Below are 12,551 nucleotides of genomic sequence, written 5' to 3'. Positions count from 1 at the left end.
TTGCCTCCCATAGTTTGTATATATGGTGTTTCATTTCAGGACACTTTTTGTGGAAATTTATATAGATACATTTTCCTGTTTTATGATGATATTTATCTACTCAACATTGTCACAAAAAGGATGAGATTATACTTTCTGCTCTTAAGAGATTCAAGTTGAGGTATTAAAACACAATTTTTTCTGTAGTGTGTTATTTTTTGTGTCTCCCTCCTGCTTTATAATGTGAATTTATCATTTTTTCTTACTGCTCCTCTCTGCTATCATTTGGTTTTCTGTGTCCAGCATGGGGAGAGTGCAGTAAAGACCCACCGCTTGGAGTACTTTGAGGGAGGGATCCTGGACATGGACGACATGCTGACTGATCTAGTGGAGGACAGAGACAAGGTGAGGATGTTCAGGTGTTATATTTTTTATATTTGGCTCAGGCTCACAAAAGTTTCCCCTTTCCCTCACATAAGATATCATCTGACATACAGCAGTTTCTCATGGTGAGACTGATGAGAGTGTGAAGCTGATAGTAAGGTATGTCTTGATTGTTTTTAGCTGCTATGAGAGACAGTAAATTACAGTAGAGAATCCGTCATTCTTTGCAGCGTTTAGTTGGATTTATTTTGACTCCATTCTGAATGTCCCCAGCCTGGCAGGATGAAAGGATTTACCATAAACATGATGTTTGTAAAATCCAAACCGTGGTCGACTTGTCACTGGCTGTTAGGAGCCTAAACCAACTAAATACATGTGACAAAATCTCTCCGCTCCGAAGAAAATGAACTTTGATTAGGTTCGATTGCATCTTAATTGCTCGGTATGAAAGTGAGCTTATTTTTTCCTCTCGTCCTCTCCTTCTCTCAAACCTCCTTTTTCCCACTGCTTCTTCAGAAAGGCGTAGGAGTGGCAATGGTGCTGATTTTTAACTGTCATGTCAATTTGTACTGAGACAGATAAAAAAAAAAAAAAAGGAACACTGTTTCACATTTTAAACACATCAGCCACGTGCAGAGGGAAGTTCTCTGAGAAAGCAGTGATGTAACTTCACAGGAGACAGGGTTGGGAGATGAAGTTCGCAGTGTTTCATACATACACTCACACAGGCGGTGGCCCAATTTCTATAAAGAGCAAATTTAATTCCTCTTGGTAATTTCTCATAATACATTCCTAAGATGTGCTAATAAACTGGCCCAAAATCCATATTCATAATGCCTGAGCCCAGACGAATGATGAATTACCACCACTTAGTCAGCAAGAAGGCCAAATGGAATATTCAGCCACGCAATAGCAATTGAACAATAGAGTGTGTGCGTGTGTGTGTAGGATTGCAAGTTTGGCAAAAATATCCTTTGTGAAAAAGGGGACAGAGCTAAATAATAGATGTGTAAACTCAGTGGGAATCTTCAACGGAAGGGAGGAAAAAAAGTGTTTTTGCAATCACAGAGAACAGAGGCTTCATTTTCCGGGTTGATGGAATTATAATCATAAGATCTGCATCTTATTTGTGCACAAGAGGGAGAGTCATAGATTTTAACGACTCATTCTTCCCCCAGCTGAACCCGCTTCCTCTCAGCATCCTCCGAGTGATGAAGATTAAGTGTCAAAGATCAGATCCCCGCTCCGGCATTTGATCAAATTCTTTCACTAAGAAGTAAAACCTGACGTCGGCTCTCTTTTTCCTCCACACAGCTGCGTATCTTCTTTTTTTTGTGATTACTCTGCTGAGCAAACGCTTCACCAGAACATGCACCACGTAGGAAGTGTCCTATTTACCTTTTTTGTTTCTTTACTCTTTTTCAGCTTTCACCCAATTCTCCAAACGCCCTCCCTTTGCTTTCATCCCGCTTCTCATTTTATCCTTTTGTTTTTTGCTCATGATGAAAAGATAGCAGGCGGAATAGGACGGGCGCATGTGATCTCCATAAAGTGCCAGTCATCCGACTTATCTCCGGGTTTCCAAACAGTGTCGGCTCTCATAGATTAATGAGCCGCGCCTGGCATCCTTGATTAGTCTGACTTTCTTTTTGTTTGTCTATGTTTTTATTACCTCGCCACAGCCGGCAGATTCTATCTTTAGTGCTTTTCCTCTTTTTTTGTTTTGTTCTGTTATTGTGGCCGCTGCTGTTTCACCATCAATCATACAAGGAGTGGTCCCATTGTGAGGGCTCTCCAACTCACAGCATGGGCCTCTGTGTTAGCCGCGGATGCTAATGAGAGATAATAGTTAGCTATTTGTATGACTAGTGCTTAGCTTAGCCGTGAGTCCAGACCTCTTTATCTGGGCCAGCCCCCGAATATTATTCTCACACACACACACACACACAAACATATCTGCTGTATCCGCCGCCTGCGCCGAACCACAGGCAAGCGTGTAGCGTAGCCTGTTAGCATTAGTGTGTACGGAAGGAGCACCACTGGTGGTTGATGAGGGCGGAGATGAGGGGGCGGCTGTGATTTGATTACAGTTCTGCCCCCTGTATCTGTGACACGCTCGCACGCACACACACACACCAACATGTACACACACGCTCCGTTCATTAGCCCCCCATCTCGAGACACCGGCCACCAGCCTCTTCATGAATATTAATATCAATCTGATGAATGTGGAGAAGGCCATGGGGTGTTGGCTGAGGTGTGACCACATATACACAGCACACACTCACACACACAAAAGACCACAGTATAAAAGAGCCCACTACAGTTCATGCTTCAGTCAATTATACTCCAAGAAACTAACCTCCTCTTTGACCGTTTATTCTTTATATATATGTGTGTGTGTGTGTGTGTGTGTGTGTGTGTGTGTGTGTGTGTGTGTGTGTGTGTGTGTGTGTGTGTGTGTGTGTGTGTGTGTGTGTGTGTGTGTGTGTGTGTGTGTGTGTGTGTGTGTGTGTGTGTGTGTGTGTGTGTGTGTGTGTGTGTGTGTGTGTGTGTGTGTGTGTGTGTGTGTGTGTGTGTGTGTAGGCCCTGCGGCTCTCAGATGGTGGTTGGAGTCATTGACCTGTCAAGATATCCCACTACTTTGTTAATGGTGAAGCGAAGTGGGCAGACATAACAGCTTTTTCGATCTCTTCCTCTTTTGTCACGCTGTTCTGCTCAAATCACTGCAGTTTAGAGACTAGTTAACCTGTTTTCTTTACTCTTTATCCTCCATCAGTCCATCTCTCTGTCTTCTATAGTCACATAGTCACTTAGTGGGACACATTGTGAGGCCGCAGAGTCGGGCCAATATAATGATATTTGCCACGAGACATAGAAAAGCTGTTAACAGCCAGAAATGTTGCTATACTGTTCATAATAACATATCTATTAGGCAGTATTAGATTTAGAGGACTTTTTAAAAATCAATTTATCTACCAAAAACAGACATTTCCATCAGTATTTTATCTTTAAACTCTTTCTCCATTGAATCAGACAGTTTACAGTGTCATACAATATAAGTGGGACATAAATGGTGTCGGTGGTAACAGTGGGAAAAATCTGGATAAATGATTGAAAAAAACATACTGAAACAAGAAACTTCCATATAGGGAAGTGAATAGTTTGATGAGCATTTTATGAATCATAAAGACTATAAATAAAGATGAACGTAGGGTGACATCACCCATTAGTTTGCTTTAGAACTGGTTTGATGCTTGCATCTTTTTTGTTTGGAGCTGGACCTTCCACATAAGGAGCATGGGGTGTTCACAGTCTGGAAGCACAACCTACTGCTAAGGCACCTATCAAGTGAGCAAACTGTCAATCACAGCTGTCAATCAGTGCCCACACAATAATAATAATCCTAACACTGCTTTAAGTCTTTAAATCTTATTAACAGAGCAATAAGTTCCACAATGACCACCTGCACATTTATTAGAGAGCTCACATTTATTGTTTTGAGACTAGAATGAATGAATGCATGAGAGAAAAGCTGATGCTTTTTGAATGGGAATCAGCTGGAGCCATTGGTCTTTTGGAGCCAGCATCTAGCAGCATTTTAAGGTACCTCCACATTGGCTTCAGCCTCAAGCCAATATAGTTTATAGTCAAGTCTTTTTTCTAATATTTAGCTGGAGCCGACACTCTGTTCCTTTCCTATCCTCTTCCCCACATCGCCATCGCTCCTCCGCCCCTTCCATTTCCTTCTTCTCAAAGAGCGGTTATTAACAGATGTAGCGCTTTACTTCTACACGCTCGACCATTTACCGCCAACATAACTGTCATTCACAGTCCTTTGGGTTCCTGCATTAGCCGTGGCCATTACTCCCATATGTCTCCTCGGTACACAGGAGCTGTCAGGCAGGCTGTCCAATACCAGCATGCTATTAACACATATGCTATACACCAGCTTTCAGAGCTCCTTCCTTATACTATTGCACTCTGACTTCTGCTGGTTTTGTTCCAAATGGAGAGATTCTGTCGTCTGGTGAAGAGAGCACATGATCAAAAAAGCTGCTGGACACCACAGAAATGAAACTCTGTATAGATGCTTGGTTAGAAGACCATCTACCCACATCCAGCTGGAATTTGAATGTGCAACATGCGTGCGTGCTTGTGTGTCCTCTCTTGTCTCGCCGATCTCCTCCAGACTGGGAATTAAATTCAGGGAGCATGACGCCTCCTCATAAGTGGACTATCACTCCTCATTCCACATGCACGAACACACACACATACACACACACACAGACACACACATTCACATACATCACCACACGCAGACCTTGTGTTTGAAGGGGAGTGAAAAACACATAAAGAAATTCAACCTTCCATCCCATGCAGCCAAACGAGAAATCTAATTTCATGGGAAATTTAATGAAATAAAAAAAACTGGAATGATTCTCCCATCTCACTTTAATTAGCCCTTTTTAATTACTGTGCCTACAAGGCGTCGGTGAACCTCCCGAGCAGTCTCTGGTTGCTGGAATGTAAATGGTAAAGGGTGCATATCCCAGCTGATCTCCCTCTGAAATGTCAACTGCTTGATTATGAGGCCATCTCCCATCATCCATCTCTTCCGCCTGCATGTCACAGAGGAAGACGCGATGCCAGAAAATCAATTTGGTCGCATGAAAGGTTGTTATGATATTTAAAGCAGATCTGTGGTCATGAGCATCTCTTATATCCTTTAAAGAGAAACTGACACTTATTTGAATAATGACCTCATGTAATTGGACACCATGTAAGTGCGTGACCGTGTGCTCGCATAATCTATCAAATTGAACAGATGTGCGTGAAAGTTCTTCGATGTTCAGTAAGGGGAAAGGGTTCGATTTAAATAGTCAGATCATGTGAGGAAAGTTATGACCTCATAGTTTGTGGAGTTTTACTTTTTTTTAAGATGAAACATCTGATACTGCACACATCTGGCATGGCTCACATCAATTGAATACCTGGAAAAAGGACAAGGTGTTTCATATAACCTGAATGATGCTGGATAGCAACGGAAATCAGATGACAATATACTGGCTGATAACCTTTTCATTTTTTGTTTTACATTAACATTTTTAACAAGATTTATTCATTTGTTTAATGAAGAATTGTACTTCTGTATGTGCTGATTGAGACATTGTTGGAAGTTGGAAACTATGGAGACACTTTCCAAACCCAACATAAACTTTAGCTTTTCTGCACCACCATTTCTTATTATTTATTAACTTACATACCAACATATATGCAGATCCTAAGATATCTATATTGGTGTATTCATGCTCTAATATTTGTCATTTGGTTCTGTGCCCCTCTAGCGATGCTATGGAGTGATTTTTTGGCAAGTTGGCGCCCGCTTTTTGTCTGTACCTTTTGCCTTCGCATGTGCATACACTTTCGTGTTGACTGCAAAGGATGTTAAAGTAAATGTGTAGTGCCCGCAAGCCGCACTAATCTGCAAACTCTCAAACTCTGTAAACCACTACTAGCTCGATGTAAACAATCAAAATCTTTCAATCAGTCAATCAAAATACACTTTGTCTATAAAGTTAGGCCACAAAGATACACACAATGCCTTTTGGAGGGACACGCCGCATGTAAACATCCCTGTATGTGTTTACAAAAAAATTCTGCCAGGTATCTTTAAATTGGAGACAAGTAAACTCTTAAAGTCAGGAGACATTTTGTAGGTCTTCATCCCAATCAAACCAGTTGTCCATAACCAGCATTTACAGGCCAAATGACTGATGTGATTTCATGTCCAGTCTAGAGCTTCAGTGCTCTGAACTAACTGTAAGATGTTATTTCCAGAAGCACTCTTGTAAGTTATGTCGGCTGATTTGCCTGAAGTCGTTTATTACATGTCATATGTCAGCTCCTCTGGCAGCTGACAATGAGGCATTTACTTAAAACGTGCTAAGTCTCCGGAGGAATAAAAAAGTTTAGTGAATGGGATGTGATTGCGAGGCGCAGACGTGCTGATTAGCCTTTGACGCCCGGTGACATCTCGCTCCCTCACCTCCATTCTCCTCATTCGCTGCCGCGGCGAGCCTCGTTTGATTGGCATCTGAATAGTCGCATAACTCCGCACGCTGTCTGAATGGCCAGTGATGAGCTGGAGCACGAGGTGCAAGTGAGCTAATTAGAAAATGTCACACGCACGCCGGCCTAATCATAATCTATACCCTCTTCACATTCTAATCATGATCTATACATCTTTACCTGTGTGCGTTCAACACCATCTCTGTCTGACACATTTGAATATTAATTAGAAATCTTGCATGTATTCTGGTGGGTGTATAAAATAAATCAGCTGTAGTTCACCTGTAACCAGTTATTATGGTGCTTCTGTTGTGTGATTAATTGATTTTTACTCTTGCCCTTTTACCAGACAGAACATTTATTTCTTAAGGTCGCCATCACTGCTGAAGCCCAGAGGGTTCAAGACATGTTGAGCATTTTCAATATGAATGTCTGAAACTAAGTTGTATAATGAAAATACTGTTTTAACAACAAAAAAACCTAAACAAAAACAAGTCTGCTGGTCTTGGCTCCAGTGTTCTTATTGTGTTGATATATAATCATATTTTTAAATATTAAAAGTTCAGCATTTCAGAGTACAGAATCTGATTGATACCATTTGATAAATTGTAAATAAAATATAACAAGGTGAGAAAACTCTTCTCTACTCTGAACACTTAAAAGTTAATGAAGTCAATGTGTGACTGTACAGTTAAATTAGTTTTTGTATTTAAATATGTTTATGTGTTGATCACTCAAAGTGCTTAACATGTCAACATTGACCCACTTACATACACTCACACTGATGCATTGACAGAATATACATATGGATGGTATGGTAGTCTGGAGTTAGGCGGCAGGATGACAGTCCACGGGACACGCCCCCTCAGCCGTCCCGTCGTCTGACAGAGGTTTTAGATGGGCTGTCACAGCTGCCAATCATAAGGTCATACCTTTTTTATGTCGTCAAATAACTAATTAAAAACAAACTTATCCTAAAAGCGAACATCATCATGATAAGAGATGTTTTGGCTTCACTTTCGTGGAGCTGTCATGACGTCCATATTTATACCCAGTCAATGCACTGATGGCAAAGGCTGCCATGCAAGGTGCCAACCTGCTCATCAGGATCTAATCTAATGCACATTCGCACACACACTCAAACGCTCACACTCACACACTGGAAGCAGTATCTTACCCAAGGACACTTCAACATGCAGACTGGAGGAGCCAAGGATTGAACTGCTGATCTTTGATTCTGCATCGTGAGCCACAGCCACTAAAGCACACCCGATGCTCGCAAATAAAAAGATTAAAAAATATTTATTATTTCTGCCAATATACTACAATAACTGTTCCTTTAAAAAAAAAAAAAGAAAAAAAAAGTTAAATAGCATTAAATTTGAAGAGTACATAATGACTTTTATTTATGACCTGAAACAGCTGCTGTTGAGTAGCTGGGACTTTACTTCAAACTTCATTGCCGTGACTTTGTCTAACCTCTGATATTTTCAGGTGCTCCATAATTCATGATTAAATATATTTCATAGGCGGGTTTAGATAATAGATGGATGGATGCTTGGCCTGTGCTTTGATAGGATAAGCTTCAATAAGATAGGATTTGTTACAGAGCTATTGAATTGGATGGAAGGATGTGTTTCTGTAGCTTTGTCCACCTCTTGTATTAATCATGCATTCTCATGGACTTCAGTGATATATGAATATATTGAAATTTCCAGTAAACATATAGTATATTGAATAAGTGAGATTATCTCTGTTTCAGACGTTTGTCCACAGATCAGATCATACCGGAGAGGTTGAATGTTTTTCCCGGCGGGATTCGGTCACTTGAGCTGATTTGATCATATCTCATCAGCCTCGACCTTGATTCAACCCCCCCATCTGAGCACCACAACAGCTCTTCATCTGATTATATTCAATTAACAATACCCCCTACACACTCACTCTCTCTCTCTCTCTCTCAAACACACACACACACACAAGCATTTTCCACATTCACCAAACCCAGTTTGATTGTAATTACAATGAGAGAACTCAAGGAAGACTTAAGGAGAAGTAATTTCCGCTGTGCCTGTCTGCTTTTCATTTAACAGTACGCAGGTTGAGTTTTCTCATAAAGTTGCACTTTTGGAATATTTAATTCTTTTAGATCTATCGCGCTACCTTTTGACTTTGAATAATGGCATCCCTCCAAAGTGATTTGTCAGTTCACTGAAGCAAAAGAGCAGGATTCGGTTTGGATAAGGCCTGTTTCTGTTTTCGCTGCGTAGGTGTGTGTGACTTATAAGAGGCTACGCTGGGTCATCACACCCTCAGATCTTGTCCTTTGGTGCCTCTCCTTCTGTTAATCACACAGACTCCGTGTTGCCCTCCGTGTCACCATCACACCACCCATTAGCTCCTAATGGAGCGAAACGGTCAGACTGTAAGGTCAGGTTACAGTCTGTAACCTGACCTGCCTGCGCCGGCTATGGTCTGGCAGAAGGAACCATGGGGAGGGGGCAGCTAAGCCGAGGTCAGAGGGGCACCGCACTCTGTGGACTCGCTCCTCTATGAAACGTGCACATAATCAGCGTGTGAGGAGAGGATGAGACATGAAGATGTGGAAGAGGCGGCCTGGGTCATGGTCTGTGTTCCAAATGATGTGTGTAATCCACTGCAGCAGCTTCACCCCCTTAAAAAAATGACTTGAATTTCAATTAGAGAAAACAGCCAGCATTCAAATTCAGATTCAGTCACATTGACGCTGTTGAGAGTCTGCAGCTTGGTTTGTGTTTGTTGTCAGCATTAGCTTTATCAGTTAGCTGTGATTTTGGCACAGCAGCTTGCAGAGGCACTAATCACATCCGGCTAATGATCTATTATAGATCCACTTGTTTACAGCAAATCTACTCTCTGACCTAACCATCCTCATACCATCTGTTTTCCTCGATGACATTGCCCCAGACTAGTTTATATATGTGTGTGTTGTCTGAGGGTGTGTGAAAGCGCGGTTTGTTTTCCCTCAGCTCGCCGAGTCTCTGCTCACTCCAACTGCTAATAACTCAAATCAGCAGAAAGTCACACTCCAGGACATGTGTGTGTGTGTGTGTGTGTGTGTGTGTACTTTCACTGCAACTAAAGGATAAATGCTTGTAATACTGAGTCCAACTCATTTAGGTTAACTGTTTAATCATTCCTGCTGCAATTACACAGCTGAAACTGCATCTGTGTCCATTGTGCTGCAGGCGTGCAACCCCATGCACAAACACACACACACTATTCTTGTTATTATGTATTTTTTCCCCTGCCTTTCACCCTCATCACCTAACTGATTGGCCTAATGAATGGAGCTCTGTGGACGGTAATGCGTCTGAATAGGCCACTCGAATTATTAGCCGGTCTCCATCTGATATGGGAGGGGACATATGAAAAGGAGGAGTGATTGTTTTACTCGCATAAAGAGTTTGGACTCGAGATTAATCTGTTATCTACTCTCATAAAATCATCATTTTAGAAGGTACTTTCACAGATTAGTGCTTTAAGATTTATAAAATTGTGAAGATACACGTGTTGTAAGCTCTGAAAGTACCAAAAAGGTCAGACCCTTCCACTTTTTGCATACTGAATACTTTTTTTTTTCTTTTGTAATGAAAGATTTCAGTTATTGATTTTTTTTTATAAATTTGAATGACATTTCATGGGTTATTGAGTGTAAATTGACACTTAAAATGCAAATTACAACACAGTAAAGTGTGCAAAATATGAAGGGGTCTGAATACTTTATGAATCCACTAACTTGTACTTATATTTAACACCTTGGTGTAAACAAAAGTAATATTAGTATGACATGATGCATGTTTGCAATAATTCCACCTGTTGTTTTTCAGATGAATATATTAACAGATTAGTCAGAAATGATAGGAAACAAGCAGGATAACAGCATGGCAGGCTTTAATGATTTACAAAGCTAATCTCAAAAGGACCTGTAAACTTGACTGTAATAGAAATCAGAAGAAGAGTGATGGATAAGGTGATGAATATTGCAGAAAGCAGAATTTGCAGTTAATCTGTAGTAAAAATCACAATGTAAACTTTATGAGAGGCCAACTAATAAATCAATAACAAAAACTGGGGAAAAAGAAACTTGTTGATTAATTTTCTAATGGATTAATGGACTAATTGTTTCAGCAAATAAGTGTCTATATTGCATTGATTATTAATTAGAAGCTGATATACTGCGAGTTAATGAGCTGACTTCCCTTCATTAAATTGGCTCTATAAGATTGAGCTGCAGCACTGTCCCGCACAATACATACTAATTTGGCTATTTTTCATTTGATGTTAATGAGAACGGCGAGCACGTAGCCGTATATCCAGTATCCAGCCCGCTCACGTTCATGTAGACATGGATGGATGGTGCTGCCAGGTGGTGTTCTCTACAAGTGAAGCAGCACAGACACCTCCAGGCTTTGATGTCGAGTCAATAACTATCCAATCAGGAACACATACGTCGATGGGTGTAAGAAAAACATGTCGGTGAGCCCTTTTTTCCCCTCTTCCCAACACCTTCACCTTCACCTTCAGGCTCTAAATGATGTTGTCTCTCCATGGCAACGGCTAGTACTAAATGTCAGTAATGTATAGTTCATATATATTTCAGCAAGTGTAGAGGAAAGCAGGATGTTTACCCCTAAATTAATGATCTAAGCTGAGAAATAGCTTCAAGGATCAACACTTATTGGTGATTGAAAAATATTCTTGACCCAGAAACAGGAAAATCACAGGAAATACTGCCACAGCTGTAAGTTATTGATAATTTGCATGTTACACAAAGAAAATTGCAGTTTAGCCTTTTAAATCATCCTTAATATAACTTCAAAGCTCACACAAAAGAGGAAGGCGGCAGGCAGGCGGGAAAGAGGGAGACGTATAAATTTAATGCCAAGGGAGGGCAGATGGAGAGGCGAGGAGGAGGAGGAGAGCCACAGGTGAGAGGGCGCCAGCCTCACAGCTCTGAGTTAATCACTGCTTCTATTTCTCTGTCAGATCCCGAGAGGAGGGAAAGAGGGAAAGAGGGAGGGAGGGAGAGATGATGGAGGAGGAGTGGAGGGTGGTTGGAGGGAGCAGCTGGCCTCGCATCGGCCACGGGGAAAAGAAAGCTGATTATTAGGCCATAGCACTGACTTTTGGGAGCGAGAGCCGGAACACGTGTGTGATTTCGCCGTCCTGTGTTTGTGTGTTTTGTGAGTGCGAATGCGCATCTGAGTGTGTGTGTGCGTGTGCATGTGCGCGTGTTTATGCACATTTATGAGAAAGAGGTTATGACTTTCTGTGCTGCCCGAGAGAGTACACACAGTCTGGTGGAGGTTTCTGAGTGAAAGTGTGAGAGTGTGAATGTGTGTGTGTGTGTATGTGTGTGTATGTGTCAGTGTGTCGTGTCCACAGATGTGGAACAGAACCGGTGTAACCACCAGTGATGTGTTTGCACTGCGAGAATGATGAACGAGCCGGTTTGATATTTGTGTTGCCGGCCTGAGAAATGCGAGGCCTGGAGCTCCCCTGTCATCCACATCCGTCGCTCCTTTCGCTCCCCCTCTTCTCCGCCCTCCTCCTCATCCCTCCTTCTCTTTTTCTCGGGCCTCTCGGGCATGTGTGATTTATGAAGAGTTTACCCTCTGCCTTTATGAGTGTGCATAAATAATAATGTGGCCTGTCTGCAAGGCCTACGCTGCAATACCTCAGCTGGTGGTGGCTTGTTTTGCGTGTGTGTGTGGGTGTGTGTGTTTGTGTGTGTATAATACTCTCAGTGGACGCACACATGCTCCATCACTGTGGCTGATGCGACAGATGTGAGAAAGAGAAAATGATAACCCTTTTCAGTGCCATAAAGAACTTTTTTTTCTAACCTTTTTTTTGGCAGTGAGCCTGAACAGTAACCTCTTTATAAAACAATCCCACTCATTTAATCTTATACTTATCTTATATTTATTGATGTGTGTGTTATCCCCCTTCTCTCTGGAAAACTTAGCTGTCTATAATTAACCAGATTATTCATTTAAGAGTGATGATAATTCCTCTTAAAAATGTACTTTCTTTAAGGTGGATTGTTTGAATTGTTTGATGCTCAGATAGAA

General features: G+C 41.4%; 1 protein-coding gene across 1 annotated transcript in view; it reads left to right on the top strand.

Moving 5' to 3' along the window:
* pard3ba (par-3 family cell polarity regulator beta a) overlaps nucleotides 1–12,551 on the top strand; it is a 156,936-nt gene that overhangs the window by 9,429 nt on the left and 134,956 nt on the right. Inside the window, exon 2 of the mRNA XM_062414870.1 lies at nucleotides 283–384. Within this exon, the coding sequence (XP_062270854.1) occupies nucleotides 283–384 (102 nt within the window). The remainder of the gene's footprint in view (nucleotides 1–282; nucleotides 385–12,551) is intronic.

This window comes from Scomber scombrus, chromosome 24, assembly GCF_963691925.1.
Source record: "Scomber scombrus chromosome 24, fScoSco1.1, whole genome shotgun sequence".
In the NCBI taxonomy this organism is placed as follows: Eukaryota; Metazoa; Chordata; class Actinopteri; order Scombriformes; family Scombridae; genus Scomber; species Scomber scombrus.
Note: the sequence above shows the minus strand (reverse complement) of the source record. Positions and strands in the feature narration are given on the sequence as shown.